A 15,823-nucleotide genomic window follows, 5' to 3' on the forward strand; every position below is an offset into this window, starting at 1 on the left:
ACTCGCAGGGCCTAGAGCTGGGTCCAGACATGTTCTTTTGTCCGTGCCGTACCTCCGTTTCGTACCAGCGTCGCGATCCAAAAACTCTGGACGCATCATCTTTTGTCCGTACCGTACCTCCGTTTCGTATCCGCGTCGCGATCAAGAGCCCGTATCTCCGTAACGTCGCTGCGATCATCGCGTGTTCATTTCCTCCCACCATGTCGTCGACTGCGGAAGTGTTTGAGAATTTGACGATTGCTTGCGCATCCTTCATTGTTATTCACAATAATATAACGAAAAAAAAACAAAAAAGGCGACGTTGGTGGGAGTTAGAATTGTTCAAAAACAGAGAAAGATGTAAGACGCCGCGAACACGTCCCGACTGGCGCAGACCCGTACCGTATCGCCTTTGAACGGGTCGAAAAACCGACTCGCGATGGATCGGAGCGTACCTCTATCCGTATCGAGACGCCGTACCACCGTACGGTACCGAACGGGCGTCCAAACTAGCGTTTTTGATCGCGACGCTGATACGAAACGAAGGTACGGTACGGAGAAAAGAACATGTCTGGACCCAGCTTAAGACAATATCAATAACACGAGCCACCGGCGAAAGCTGACGCCTTCCTCACCACGCACCGTAAGGAAGTGAGCCTGTCACGAAGGTTTTACAAGAATGCTGTACATGATTGTGCCTTCATAGCGCAATGGTGTACGCATGTGTCTTTGAGATGGGATTTTGCGGGTATGATTCCCAAGTCATTGCAGCGCTAAACCATACATTTGTTAATGTGGAAAGTAAGACAAAAATCGGCACTATTGTATTAAATATTGAAAAATTACTGATATTTCATCAAGTGAATTATTATTTACATTCGTATTAACAGGAAAAATAAGATACTCGCTTTACTATCCGGCTTCGCCCGAGTTCAAACACCGGTTCATTAATGGATATTTCAAACCTCCATAGATTAATCTAGAAACCGCAGACAAAAATCTTCTGCAAATTTCGACATAAAAATAGTTTGCTGTGCAGTTAATAAGTTAGTACCTACCTATGCACCAGTATTATGGTAATCGGACAGATCAAATAATAAAAAAACAATGGCAGAACACGATAAAACATAGGTTAGGTTAGGTTTTTCTTTTCATTTTTCTTCAGGGTTATATCGCATTTTTACAGCTAAGAATTTAATATTTATACCTATATAATATAAAACTTTTACAACTCATGACGGAAATGAAATATTAATAATTGCGTTGACAATGTAAAAATGGAAATTTCAAAGCGCCATAGATTTTGCTAGAAACTGCAGGCAGAAATCGTTCTGTAGACAGAAATCGTTCTGAAAATTTCATTATACAAGAGCTCACCGTTTGCGGAACACGATAAAATGTTAATGAGAGAATAATAGTATTATTTTCACTTTTCTTCAATGTTCTATTTTGTCACTGTTCTGTTTTGTCATAGAATCGAGAATTCTATGACATGTGTGACTTGCTTGCGTCGAGCACGACTAGAACGGGAGCACGTTACCGCAGTGCTGGGGTTGGGTTGGCGGGTATGACGTATCAGTATTTCCACATGCCATTTCCTCAGTGGTGGCGGTGGTTGCCAGTTGACAGTTGCGAGTAAATAAATCACTGGAACCCAATAGCGGAACTTTATTAATAAAACGGCACAAGGGACGAGTTCAATCGGCCGTCCGAGGGGAGTAAGCAAAATCCGCACTTTGCGGGGTTTACGTTACTTTTATTACCGTTATTCTGGTACCTGGTACATCCTGAAGAATGCCGAATCACTTTTTTTTTCATTTAAATTTTGCAGTGATTTAAAAATGTCTATTCCCCAAGAGTAAACATTCAGTAGGTATATTAAGCGATTAAGCGTTGTAACTGCCTACCTGTGTTAAATTATTGAGATACACGGTGTCCCGAAACTCGTAGTATAAGCGGGAAACTGGTGAATCTACATCACATACAGAACCAAAAAAATTTTTGTTTAGATCTGAAGACATCGATTTTTTCCAATTTATTCGGCAACTAAGGCTGGCCGCATACATACGTTTTCCGTATTCGATTTACGAATTTGTTTTCCGTATTGGGAATTCCGTGAGACTAGCGCAAACGTTCGTTTTTCTTCATTCGGAATGTATAAACGTCAGTACCAGTGTTGCCAACAAGGGCGATATATCGCCATTCAGGCTACTCAGAGCGAGAATCGGCGCCGAAAAAATCTAAAAGGCGACTGGTCGCCAATTGAGCTACTTCAAAAACATCAATTTTAAACATGTCCCGAAATTCTCTAGCCACCCCCCCCCCCCCCATGAAATTTATTTTTATATTTTATATTTTCTTGAAATTCTCTAGCCACCCTCCCCATGATTTTTTTTTATTTTTTGGGGACAAATTTTATTTTTTTGAAATTCTCTAGCCACCCCCCCCCCATCCCACGAAATTTTTATTTTTACGTAAAAACGTCAATTTTAAACATGTCCCACCTAACAGCAAATTCGGCTACTTTACGCTACCTTATGTATGAGAAACGGCGATATTAGGTCAAGATCCGTTGGCAACGTGTGCGGCAGTTAATGTATTTTCTACTGATTCCGTGCATTCGGATGTCCGAATACGGAAAACGAATTCGGAAATCGAATACGAAAAACGTATGTATGCGGCCAGCCTTAAGTGTTAAAAAAGCTTTAAGCTGGGTCTACCTTTCGACGCATTTTAAATTACATTAAACAGCTGATATTAACCCCCTAGCAACTGATTTTTTTCAAATTTAACATGACCTCTAAGTTGGAACTCAATTTACTAATAAACGAAAAAATTACTAAAAATACATTTTTTTTAAAATCCAGAAAATCGACCCAAAATTATTGTGACTTATATTCATCAGCTTTCCGCCTGTACTACGAGTAAAACATAATATACAGCCTGTAATACCTATAATTAACCATCTTCCTAATGAATCTTATACATTCCTCAAACGTCGTAAGGAAAGAGCTCTTTATTACAAATTCCTAAGGCTTAGCACGCACTGCGACTAAATGTATCGATTTTGGAATATCTGAAAACACCAAACCGCGTACAAACACTCACTGCGGCTGGCGATCTTAATTAACCCTTAAATGCATGATTTATTAATTTTTCATGGAAAAAAATATATTTTGTAGATATTTACATGCATATGCAAGGAAATATAAAGAATTTTTTTTTTTGTAATTTTTTAATGATATTTGATAAAAAAAATGTTGCAAATTTACAACAACATGTATTAAAAAATAATATGAACAATTTACGTATGAAAAAAAAAAATAAAAAACCTAAAAAAATTCTCAAAACTAATAAGTGTACCGGAAAAATACGAGTTATTACATATAAGTATTGTATTATTGTATCTACTTACCTAAGAAAATCAAAATAATAACAGCAAAACCAAACTGTAATTCTAACCTCCAACCAATTTTCGAGAATCTTCACTTTGTTGAAGAAAAAGTGACATTTGACATTCGCGAAAGAAAAAAAAGGTGATGCCCATAGACATATGATGAATATTAGTAGACCTGCCCTAAGTGATTAAAAGCATATTATCCCCACTCCCCATACCGGTTCCATCGGAGCCGGCTGTGCTCGCGTATGGCCTCAAGTGAAATTTGAAAACGTGACGTCATCATTCTTGTGCGAACTATGGTCGAGGCATCATCGGTTCATTTTACGAAATAACACGGCAAAATGATGACTTGTGATATGAAAACTTGTAAAAATAGATGTGAAAAAGAGAATAAACCCAATTGTCGTATTACATTCCATATATAAGCATTATTTTACTTTATTTTAAGCATATTCACATCGTATAATATGGATCAGTTGTAGAAACATATACTATCACATCGAGAAACGTCTGGACGCGAAACACAAAGCTGGTTGGTTGCTGGGAAGTAAATTATGAACATTTATAAAAGTGTCTTAACTAAATACTTAAACGAAATATTCGACTCTGAAAATAGAAGAAATTTTTTGCCGAATTTGGACTTCGCAAATTTGTTCATAACGTGGCGAGTAATTTGCGCTCCCATGTAAAAATGTCTATTCATTCAAAAGCAGATTTTACTTTTAAGAACTAAATGGTGATATTATAATGCGAGATGCCTATTTACTGTCAGATTGATTTATTGACGAATCACAGTCAGCTTTACCCCCTTCGTTCTTCAACAGTTGATTTTACCCCTCGCCATTATCTTCTCGTCTATTAATTCCTATGTCTGTGGTGATGCCACTCGATAAAATATATTACCGTGAACTTGATAATTCTAAAACGGCATGCATTAAGTATACACCAAAGAGTTAAAGGTGGTTTGAACGGTATGTTGCAGTTTTGCAACAGTATGCATTTAAGGGTTAAGAGTAAGCTACGAGTCAAAAATGTGTATGTATTCTTGGTATACCTTATGTTGTAGGTAATAGGCATTAAAATCGCTTGACAAAAGGAGTCTAGAAACGTTCGATTTCAAGCACAAAACTGGTTTTTATTTATTTTGTAAATAATTTTATAAGAAAGAAAAAAAGTAAATCAAATGAAACTGTCACAGATAATAATAAGCTATAATACTGTTTTTTTAAGTAGTTTCCTTTACGCGTCAATACATTGGAATTGAAAAAATATTTGTTTTAGTAGTTTACATTTATATTTTTATGGAGTAATTTTTTTATTTATTTGTATTCTTCTCAAGCGAAACGATAGGAAAACTTTTAATTTATCTAAAGCATATTTTTTGGTATTCATAATGTACACCAATTAAAATAGTGATTTAGCACTAAGCTTTGCCTTAATTCTATATCCTGGTGGTACTGCGCCAGTCACGTACGTGTTTGTACGCGGTTTGTCGTTTTCAGTTATTCCAAAACCGCTGCGTTCAATCGCAGTCTCAGCCATAAACATAAGAAAAACACATGATTCACACTCACCGACAGCAATCCATGTAGGTATGTGCCTCCTGCTCCCCAGGTAGGACACGAATATGACGGTGATGACGTTTCCGATCTCGTAACTGCTGGCGATGAGGCCAGAGAGACTAGAGGGAATCTCGAACCTCTTCTCGATGGTCGTGATCACAGAGTTATTGTACCCCGAACTCAGGGCCTGCTGTAGGGTTACCAGGAACGACAGCAGGAGGACGAACATCTGGTCACAAAACAAAAGGAATTATTTAAAATGGTAACTTGAAACTACGTGTGTACTGAATTCTCTTAAGATATTACAAAATTCAGCGCGCTACGGTGCTGTCAACTTAGTTAACCTTTATTTAGAGGTTGTGAAATCAAGTGGGATTAATGTTTCATGTGAATAGTTCATATTTATAGAAAAGAAAAAGAATAGAAATACGAAAAATATACTTAAATAACAAATTACAAGAGATGTCTTCTCAGTTGACAGCACCGTAAAGGAAATACAAGGGCGAAAAACAGTTAAAACAAGTTAGTCAAAAGTCTAAAATCTGATTGTGAAAATAATTTACACATCTTTTAAAAAATGTACAAAACCTTATCAGGCCTATACCTAAAAGTTATTTAAACTGGCGGATCTACTGTTTACGAACAGATAAACTGTATAATAAAATGGCAACTTTAGTTCATAAATTAAAATGACATCGAGAGAAGATATTTTGACATGTTGGTTGGCATGAGATTTTAAAAGTAAGTTGCAGTTGTTGCAGTTTTTGGACGTCCCGAACGTTCATCGTCTCCCAAGCTCTTACGACCACGTTTGAATTCAGCTGCCCAAAATTTCACTGTGGTAAATGATAGTGCAGAGTCCCCTTATACAGAGTCCAACTCATCTTTGATTTGCTTAGGCGTATTGACTTTCAAAAACAAAAATTTAATAACAGATCGATACTCAAATTTTCAATTTTCCATTTTCACAAATTTTCAATTTTCCAAACACACACATCGAGTCACTCAAACGACTGTCATCTAAAAACTGCGCATCCAAAATAGCCGAAACTTTGGTGAGTAACTGTCAAAAGATGCGCAACTATATTCACTAGCTTTTATTGACGAGTACCGCCATCTTTGCGTTGAGGTCGGAAACTTTTCAGACCACCCTCGAAACAATTCGTTTTTGACGCTTTTTGCGATATTAGTGATGCGAGGTGAATAAAAACCTTAGCGCAGAAAACATACGGAGATTCTGGAATGTTAGCACAGAATACATTTAATAGCGATATTGAAAGGCGTTTTAAAGATATTTGATTGAGAGCTCTAGTCACGAATGTAGTAAGAATTAGAAGGTAAGGTCACCTTATTCTAGCAGAAGGGAAGCGGTTTACAAAATTTATAAATAATAATAATATTTGGATGAATTGTATAGCTCCGTTTTTGTGCAAAATCACCTAAGGGGGCTGTACAAATATATAATACATTTCTACGATGATCTTAAATAAAAATGTTATTACTAACTATATATGTAGATAATATACAGTACCATATTCACCTAGTAGGTCATTTGAGATTAAAATTTAATTAACATTAACTAATTGTTTATTAGCGAAATGGAACCCCTAGAAACATAAAATATTATGTGTGTTTTAGAATTCTGTACAACGGGACCTCGGAAATAAGAGTTTTTTTTTTCAGTACTGTAACAATCTGTTTTATTTTAGTAAAATTCCAGTTAAATTCACACGTGTTTCATGAAATACCATCAGAAGTCGGTAAATTAAAATATATCATCGGAAAATAAACATTCGAAAACATAATTGATGCTTTATTTTGACACGTCACGAGTTCCCGAGATCATCCCTAATTTGATAAAATACATTCGGAGCCCAAAAAAAATGTACATACGTAACGGAATTACTTAGTATAAGGTACAAATATCAACAGTTGATAGATAAATGTGTAACAATTTATTTGTACGTCATATTTGAGTTGTAATAAATAAACAAAGTATGGAAAAGACAAAAAGATAACGTTAATGGACTTTGAAGAATTAAAGATAAAAATTATGTCTGTTTGAGCAAACACGTACAAAATCGGGTGATTCTTGGTGATTTAGTGAAAAACGAGGCACCAAGAAATACAAGTAAATATTGCTCAAGCGTAACTCACTTCCTGTCGTACTGATTCTGATCATTCTAGTAAATAGGACAACGCGATAGAACTATTTGGTCAGTGTTAATAATTCTAGGAAAAGTGTAAAAGATTTGCATTCATAAAAGCGACGGTTATGGATACGATGATATAAAGCAAGGTCAGTAAACTGATATGATTGGACAAATGTGAAGGAAATTTCACCGCTAATTTGGTCAAGTATACAAGTTTGTACAAATGAAAGAAAGAGTTATGAATTCAATGAAACAGTACAAGAATGGGACACCACAGAGAGTGAAGAAATTGAAATTATTTTTTTGTGTATTTTTAGGCCGGATGCTTGTTGGTTCATTTTAGCCTTGGATTTAGCCAAGGACAAAACTTCATTTTTTGAACTCGGTTCTAAATCATAAACTAAGCGTAGATTAAACAATGCAATAAGTTCAAAATAATATAGGGTTTTCCAATAAGAGGTGTTATTTTGATATTCAAAGAAAAATGCCATTTTTTAATATAAATGATCGAATGTTTATTTCATTATAAAGAGGAAGGTATGCAGTATGCAGGTATGTAGTGAAAATAATATCAGTCAAATGACCACTACGACCACGCCTACAGGACCAAATCCTTTTCATGAAATTTTCCATAACCAAATCGCAAAGTGACTGCCTTATGTCCTCGATAGCCTCACGAATTCCATCTTTGAGGTCTTGAATCGACGCTGGGCTTTTGGCGTAGACCTTCTCTTTCACGTGGCCCCGAAGGAAGAAGTCGCAAGGTGTTAAATCACAAGATCTCGGTGGCCAATTGTGATCACCTCTTCGAGAGATAACACGGTCCGGAAACTTTTCCCGTAAAAGATCAATGGTTTCGTTGCTTGTGTGGCACGTAGCGCCGTCTTGTTGAAAGTAAACATTGTCCAGATCAATACCATCCAATTCCGGCCAAAAAAATCATTTTATGGCCGGAATTAAATACACATAACACCTCTTATTGGAAAACCCTATAGTTTAAAATGTTAGAACGGAGCTCAAAATATGAAGATTTGTCTGAATATGAATTTGGCTAAACCCACGGCTAGGATGAAGCAACAACCAAACCGGCGTAAAATACACAAAAAATAATTCTTCACTCTCTGTGGTGTCCCATTCTTGTACTGTTTTATTGAATTCATAACTCTTTCTTTCATTTGTACAAACTTGTATACTTGACTAAATTATAATAAATAAACCATAAACCTCGTCTAAAAAATGAAACACTCCAACCTTAGTGGAAAAAACATCTGGAGGCGATGAAACCAAGCAATTCCGAGGATCAAAAAAAAAATAATACTTCCAGTTGAAAATTTAGTTTGTTACCTTGATGCTAGCAAATCTCTGAATAAAGCCAGGTCTGCACGCCAGAATGCCGCAGTCCCTGGAGTCGTCACTCAGCTCCATAGCGGCAGGGAACACCGCATGTGGTTTTTCTTTTTCCCTACACAAAACAAACAACAATTAATTACTAATTGGCCTCAATTTCTGTACACCCCGGAGACATTCAAATTAATAGACTCGCCCTAACGTGAAATCTGAGTATCATTTCGACGATATTGAGGCGAACCACGTGATTGTATTTTTGGCACCAGGACGGTTCGAGAATGCTTTGAATAAACTATGATATCAGTCGTACATTGACCATCAACGTGCTAACATTGAACCGACTAAGTGCAGCAAAGCAAAGTTCGCTAAAGCAAGGCAAAGGTTTGCAGCGCTGTCCACCGTGGGACTTTTCTGCGCAGGATCTGGATGTTCGTACTTAAACGAATCGCCTGGCGTAGCGTCGCTAAAATTGAGTGAGGTGAGTAAATTATAACACATTTGCAAAAGTGTTATAATTTACTCACAGCGCATAAGCATCCAGCGATTTGCGCGCCATTGTAAAAACGACCAGCAATTCGTAAGCAGATTTTATTTTCGAGGACCGAACGGTGATATTACTACGTGAATTTCCTGTATACTGTCAGATTCATTTATTGACAAATCGTCTAAAGTGGGAGGGTCACGCCGCTTCCCGCGCTATGGATTTGTTCCCCCGCCATAATAGGCTCGTCTATTAAATTGAATGTCTATGGTACCTACATTCAGTTAGTAATAATCAAATTTAATACATGAAACAAAATGCTGTACTAAAAATGAAATTACATATATTTTGGCATAATTAAGAAGAGAACAATGAACACTGATGGGAAATGTTGATATGTTATTGAATAATAGACATGTAATAAACAAGAGTTCAGTTGTTATTGTACTGTAATAATCATATTTTCTTCAGACTTGCATAATATTTCAAAATGTGGATCAGAACATATACGGAACCAAACAGTATTTCCGTGGGATAAATAATTGAATGCATAATAAATCTGAGACATAAGAAAGTACTTACTTCTTCTAACACAGCAAACTTATTTTGTGGCACCATTTTAATTGAAATTAATAAAATACTTCGTTTTTACCAATTTTATTGTTTATTACCAACATGTTTCATGAGCAAGTGAGCGTTGCTCATAAAACATGTTGGTAATAAACAATAAAAGTGGTAAAAACGAAGTATTTTATTAATTTCAAAGAAAGTACTTAATTTAAATACATAATAATTCCAATAATGGTTAAGAGATAATATAGCGATGTAGCTACCAACCATGTGATTATAATATTATAATCCAATAAATAATTACGTATGTGAAGAAATATAAAATTATGTTACTACACATAATATTATAATAAAAGATTTTGCAATTTTTTTTCTCATCGTACAATAAAAAACGAACAATACGGTGTCTTGTTTTTTTTTTGCCGAAAATGAAGAAATAACGTCGCCAACTTTGTAGTTTTATAGATTTTATGACTGCAGAATAAAAAAACAAGGACGAAAAACATGTGGGAAGAATATTTAAATTAAGCAAATAAGTTTATTTTAGAGGCTCTAGAAATTCCCAATAATATTAATTCAATTATTGGGCATTCCAAATTTAAATCCGGGTTCGAAGGATCTCTTCCGTGACGTCGAACAGCCATTTACGCCAATGAAATTGGATTACTGGACTGGATTTTCAAGGCTGTCTATAGTGTCTATATTAGAGGACTCAAAAATAAAAGAATAAACGTTTTTTATTGTTGATCGGTACATGCAGAGATGTGCTTTATTTCAAATAAATCCATTTCAAATGGAAATGCAAAATGGGTATTTTCCATTTTGCATTTTAAATGCTTTTCTAAAAACCATTTTGCATTTTGCATTTAAAATGCTTTTCTCGATGCATTTTCCATTTTAAATGCTTTTTCGCAATATTCTTCCTACTATCTCCACTCATCTTTTTTTCATAAGCCCCAAATATCAGTCGGTCCTCAACCTCGCTATGAGAGATAATTTACATTTGTCAAGTTGCTCCCTGGTAGGAGCCCTGGCAATTGAGTGATAACATTACAAAAAATACTGATTCAAATACTGAACTTGGGGCCATGACGCTGTAATTTAAAATGTTAGATAGCAGTTTCTATGTTTTTACGTTTGCAACATTAGTCCAGCGCAAATTTTTTGTGGTTTCATAATCTGCAGTCATGGTGTTTTTGGATTTACCATCATGTAATATGTTTGTTCTACATTGATGTCCATTATTAAATGACAAAATCGTTTAAAAATTCTAAAATTATTTTGATTGTTTGACCTTATAAACCATTTTGCATTTTCAATGCATTTTGAAAATAGGTATTTTGCATTTTGCATTTGAAATGCTTTTCTAAAAACCATTTTGCATTTTGCATTTTCAAATGGAAAAGTTTTGACCCATTTCTATTTTGCATTTCAAATGGTTTTGGGTACCCATTTTGCACATCTCTGGGTACATGTAATAATTAGAAAAAGCTGTTTACTAAGTTTCAGGGTCACACTAAAATAAAAGTGAAGAATAGAAAAAATATATTTGTTGTAATTAGGGTTCAACTTATTAATTAATTTATTTATTTAACGCCCAGAGGGCTTTTACATGCAGGTGGTACAATTTTAATGACAGTTTTGAAACATAAGAAAGAAATAATAAAAATAAAATTACATCAAAAAATAATATATGCAAGAAAGAAAATTAAAAATAACAAGAACATAAATAAAAAAAATACAGCGATTTGACTGGTTTACAAAAGTATTGGTTTCCCATAGTGTGAAACCGTTGTATTGGGGAGTTCGCAATGTAATTGCGCTTATGTGTGTTGCAGTGGAATAGTGTATTTTGTCGTGTTGTTATTGTTATTTGTCGTGTTGTTATCGTAAGTTTATGAGTTGCAGAAGTTCGCAACAGCCGAATTTAGAGTTTAGAATCTTGAATTAAAAAGTTAAATGAATCTGTGCAAAGGAGAGCGATCCGTCTGATTGACAATCCGTTGTTAACAGACCGATTGCCTTCTCTAATGCATAGACGCAATGTAGGCATGCTGTGTCTGTTCTACAGGTATTTCAATGGAGCCTGCTCCAAGGAGCTAGCAGCATTGATTCCTGATGCACCGGTGCACGTGCGCGAAACTCGACGGACACGAGCTGAACACCCGTTCACGGTTGACGTTGGCTTCATGAGAACGGGCCGTTTTTACGACTCGTTTTTGTGTAAGTCGGCTCGTATGTGGAACGAGCTACCGGCATCTGTTTTTCCTCCCTCCTATAATCCGAGCCTCTTCAAGGCCCGCATTAACAAATCCCTTCCTACAGCCCCTACCTTATTCCGCCTCACAACGCCGCCCAACCGGGTGGTGACATAGTTCCCCTGTCTGTACACTGCACAGGCAGGGACACTCTTGTGAGGTGTCATAAAAAAAAAAAGTTAAGTCGTTTATTTTACGCCTGTCTTCCAATGTGTGTATGTTTAAAGTATTTAATAAGAAATGATATTGTAAGTCTTCTGGTGGGATATTTAATTTAAAATTTATAAAACGTAGAATTTTTTTGTACGAGGCATATCCAGAAAGTAAGTGTACTGAATTTTTGTAGGTTACAATTTTCTTAATTAAAGCATAAAAATTACATGGTTACCGTAGTACATATGTAAGCTATTTTTCGACATAGTCGCCATTCCTCTCAATGCAGGTGGTGAAGCGGGGTATCAACTTTTTGATGCCTTCCTCGAAGTAGTTTCCCGCCAACCCCTTCGTCCACTTCTCCACCTCCCCCTTTACCACCTCGTCTGTTGAAAACCTTTTTCCACCCATGTACAGCTTCAGGGAGGTAAAGAGATAAAAATCTGAAGGTGCGCGGGGTGGTTTAGGACATCCCATTTAAACGAAGCAAGCAGTTCCTTCGTTGCGTTGGCCGTGTGTGGTCTGGCATTGTCGTGCAGCAGGCTGACTCCCTTTGTCAGCATGCCTCTCCTCTTGTTTTGAATCGCCTTCCGCAATTTTTTTAGGGTCTCACAGTATCTTGCAGAGTTGATGGTCTCCCCTTGAGGCAGATATTCAATCAAAATTATGCCTTGACAGTCCCAAAACACGGATGCCATAATTTTCTTGGCTGAAATTGTGGTTTTGAACTTTTTGGAGGAGGGTAAAGAGGGGAGAACCATTGTTAAACTCGCGATACTACTTGCACATACTCGTACGATTCACAGCTTTATCACCATATGCAGTTTTCACCAAATTATAAACCTCAAACGGAGGTTTTCCCTTCCAAACGTGATAACGGATGACGCCGCGTATTTCGCACTTGGCGGGAGATTGTATTGACATTTTTCACGAAACGTGTTGTCGCGTCGACACTTCTCAACGTACTGACCTTGAGCCGGTCTCGTTGCGGAAGGGAAGAGTCAGGCTACATATAAGTGTAGCCAACATGTCGAAAATAAAATTCATTCGGTCGTGAGAGCCTCAGTACACTTACTTTCTGGATACGCCTCGTATTATCTCAATGTTATTAATGTGAATTTTGTGACCAAACTACTGAGTTGTATTCAATTATGCTTCCAACCAGAGATATGTATAACAGTTTAATGGCTTGTATGGAGTTAATGTTTTTAGTTGTTCTTAATACGAAGCCTAGTGTTTTCATGCCTCTGTTTACAATTTGGTGGATATGATTGGCGAAACTTAGTTTTTCATCCAAAATAATTCCGAGATCTCTCATTTCCGTAACTCTTTCTAAAGCTGTATTGTTAATGAAAATGAGAAACAAAACCGGACCAAGGTGACTACCTTGCGGTAGGCCACTGGTCGCACTGAAAGCTTTCGATAGCAAAGATTTTATTTTAACAAATAGTTAACGATTTGATAAGTAGCTAGTACCTAAACCATTTTAGCATGTTATCTCTTACTCCTAGGGCAAATAGTTTTCGGGTTAGTAGTTTATGGGATACTTTGTCGAATGCTTTTTTTAATAATTAAGGCCTATGTTTGTTCTGCCGGTATCTAAATGGACGTTGCTCCGATGAACTAACGTCATTGACCTTTTCAACACCGATGTGCAGTCGGAGCATATGTCAAACGCAAGCCCAACGTTAGCATTATGTTAACATTTTCCACATGAGTTCATTCTTACGCTCTACAGTTTTGCTATGAAGTTTTTCCACAACACGCGTCTCTACAAGACCCAAGTTTAATTCCGACTCTCTGTATAGCATACCCAAAGACTACATCAAACTCAGTGTCTTCTGTTCGGAGTTTACATAAAAAACAAATGCTCAGAACGAGATGGCATTTTCTAGAACTGTATTTTAAAGGGAAAAGGCGAATATGTAGATTTAATCTTTTCAAATGTCACGACATTTGGTACAAAAAAATTGGTGGAGTGATAAAACAACGAAACAGGTTTTATATGATACATGCAAGGCGAAGACATGTATCCAAGTCAAAAACGGTTGCAAAAGAAACTCCTTGAAAACTGCGTCGGAAATGAGTAAAACTACATATTTATTATCAAAGGAATAAGGGGCTATTTGGGGAAAATATACTTCGTTAGTTTCGAAGTATGGGTAATCAATTTATTATTTCAGAATCACGTAAAGGTATATTCGATAATCAATTACTGCTGAAGGCAGCTAATTATATTTCGATTAGCACCCTCCCTAGAAACATATTAACGAAAGCTTTGATACCATCATCCCCTAAGGCGTTAATAAATAAGATGAATGATGAAGTAGAGTAGGTAGGTAGGATCGAAGTCTTACAAATAAGGAAATATACGAGTATATCGCTGATAGCCCCGTTATTACAACTCTTGTCTCATAAACGTCATTAATGGTCATATCCTCTTTTGTTCTCTAAGTTCGGAGAGTTTTAGAGAAATTCAAATGTAATATTGGCATCAAATGGCCAATCAGCACCATTTTGTTTTTTTTTGCATTTAAAAGGTTCCGTTATCGACGATTATCGTGTTATTATGCTTTACAGCTGATCAAAATTTGATGGAAAGTAGAAACGGACCGAGAATCGGTTTTTAACGGGGTTCTTTCAAAAAGCTAAATTGCGCTGATTGGCCATTTGATGACAATGTTATATTTTTGAAATTCTGCGAAACACTTCAATTTAACTAAGAATGAAAGGAAGTCCGGTGGGTGGGGCTCTCAACTGGCAGTGGGATGGGCCGGGATATATACTCGTATATACCCACAGCGGGAAACCAACTGACCCCCTTTTCAATATAAGTCATGCTTACTAAACAGTCTCTACTAAAAATTTTAGAATTTATAATCTTGTACAAAAAAGACTGTTACGAGCATAATATAATATTAAATTATTGTAAATTTTAGTTTAAAAATTACTAATTTTAAATTACAGGCAATTTATCTTGCTAAATGTAATTCTTACAAACTCTTTTGGATTTGTAAGTTTTTAAGGTTTCCTGCAGCATATATTGATATATTACCTCTTCGAACTGTTTGGGGAATCAGATCTCACTGTATGTCCTCGTTACGTCTGTGAGTGTTATTGTTGTACATAATTTTGTTTGAAAAGTATATTGGTAACCTTATTGTATGTATAAATATAATTGCATTACATAAATATAATTATAATTACTTGCACAAAAACAACGTCAGCACTTCCCTTCCATCGACCACCTTCACGACACCCGACTTTCAAGGAATAATCCAACAGTCCCAATAAAAACTACGACGTCCCTTGGGCAACGGCAATTCTCGTACTTAGGACCTAAATTATTTAATATCATTCCTAATGCTTGGAAAACGAAAAGTACAAATGTTTTGCGCAAATTGGTCAACGACTGGCTCCTTGATTTAGGGAGGGTAAAAAGTGAAGATATATTATAAAAAATATATATGTACATTATTGTCAAAACACTGATACATAATTTTTTAAAGTCCATACAATACAAAAACACATATTTATCACCTCTGAACACAATTGTCAATTCTGTATTAATCTGTACATTATTTATAAATGCCGTCGATTATTTTCTAATCATCCAACTATGTTATAAACTTATAAACTACCCTTCCCATTTTTTCTACCTTACAACTCCTGTGGTGATCTGTCTTTTTATTACTACTATCTGGCTGTTATTTACTTTACCGGATTTGTTTTATATTAAGTACTAAATTATAATATGAACTAAACTTGTCAATTTGACTGGCCTAAAACAGGATCCATTCCTAGTTGGCTAGTCAAAGTTTCCGCATGTTTTATTGTATGATTTTATGTGAAATAAATTTATTATTATTATTAATTGCGTTCAGTGGTAAGCATCTTAGCTGGGCAGATCCTTTTGAAAA

General features: G+C 36.0%; 1 protein-coding gene across 2 annotated transcripts in view; it reads right to left on the bottom strand.

The window, feature by feature from the left end:
- Oatp30B (Organic anion transporting polypeptide 30B) overlaps nt 1-15,823 on the bottom strand; it is a 179,923-nt gene that overhangs the window by 60,457 nt on the left and 103,643 nt on the right. For both annotated transcript variants that reach the window (XM_089648874.1, XM_089648866.1), the window contains 2 exons: nt 8,439-8,556; nt 4,954-5,170 (listed from right to left, as the gene is read on the bottom strand). In XM_089648874.1, coding sequence (XP_089505000.1) covers nt 4,954-5,170; nt 8,439-8,556 — 335 coding nt within the window. The remainder of the gene's footprint in view (nt 1-4,953; nt 5,171-8,438; nt 8,557-15,823) is intronic.

Source organism: Hesperophylax consimilis, chromosome 3, assembly GCF_061612785.1.
Source record: "Hesperophylax consimilis isolate HC1 chromosome 3, BYU_Hcon_1.0, whole genome shotgun sequence".
NCBI lineage: Eukaryota > Metazoa > Arthropoda > Insecta > Trichoptera > Limnephilidae > Hesperophylax > Hesperophylax consimilis.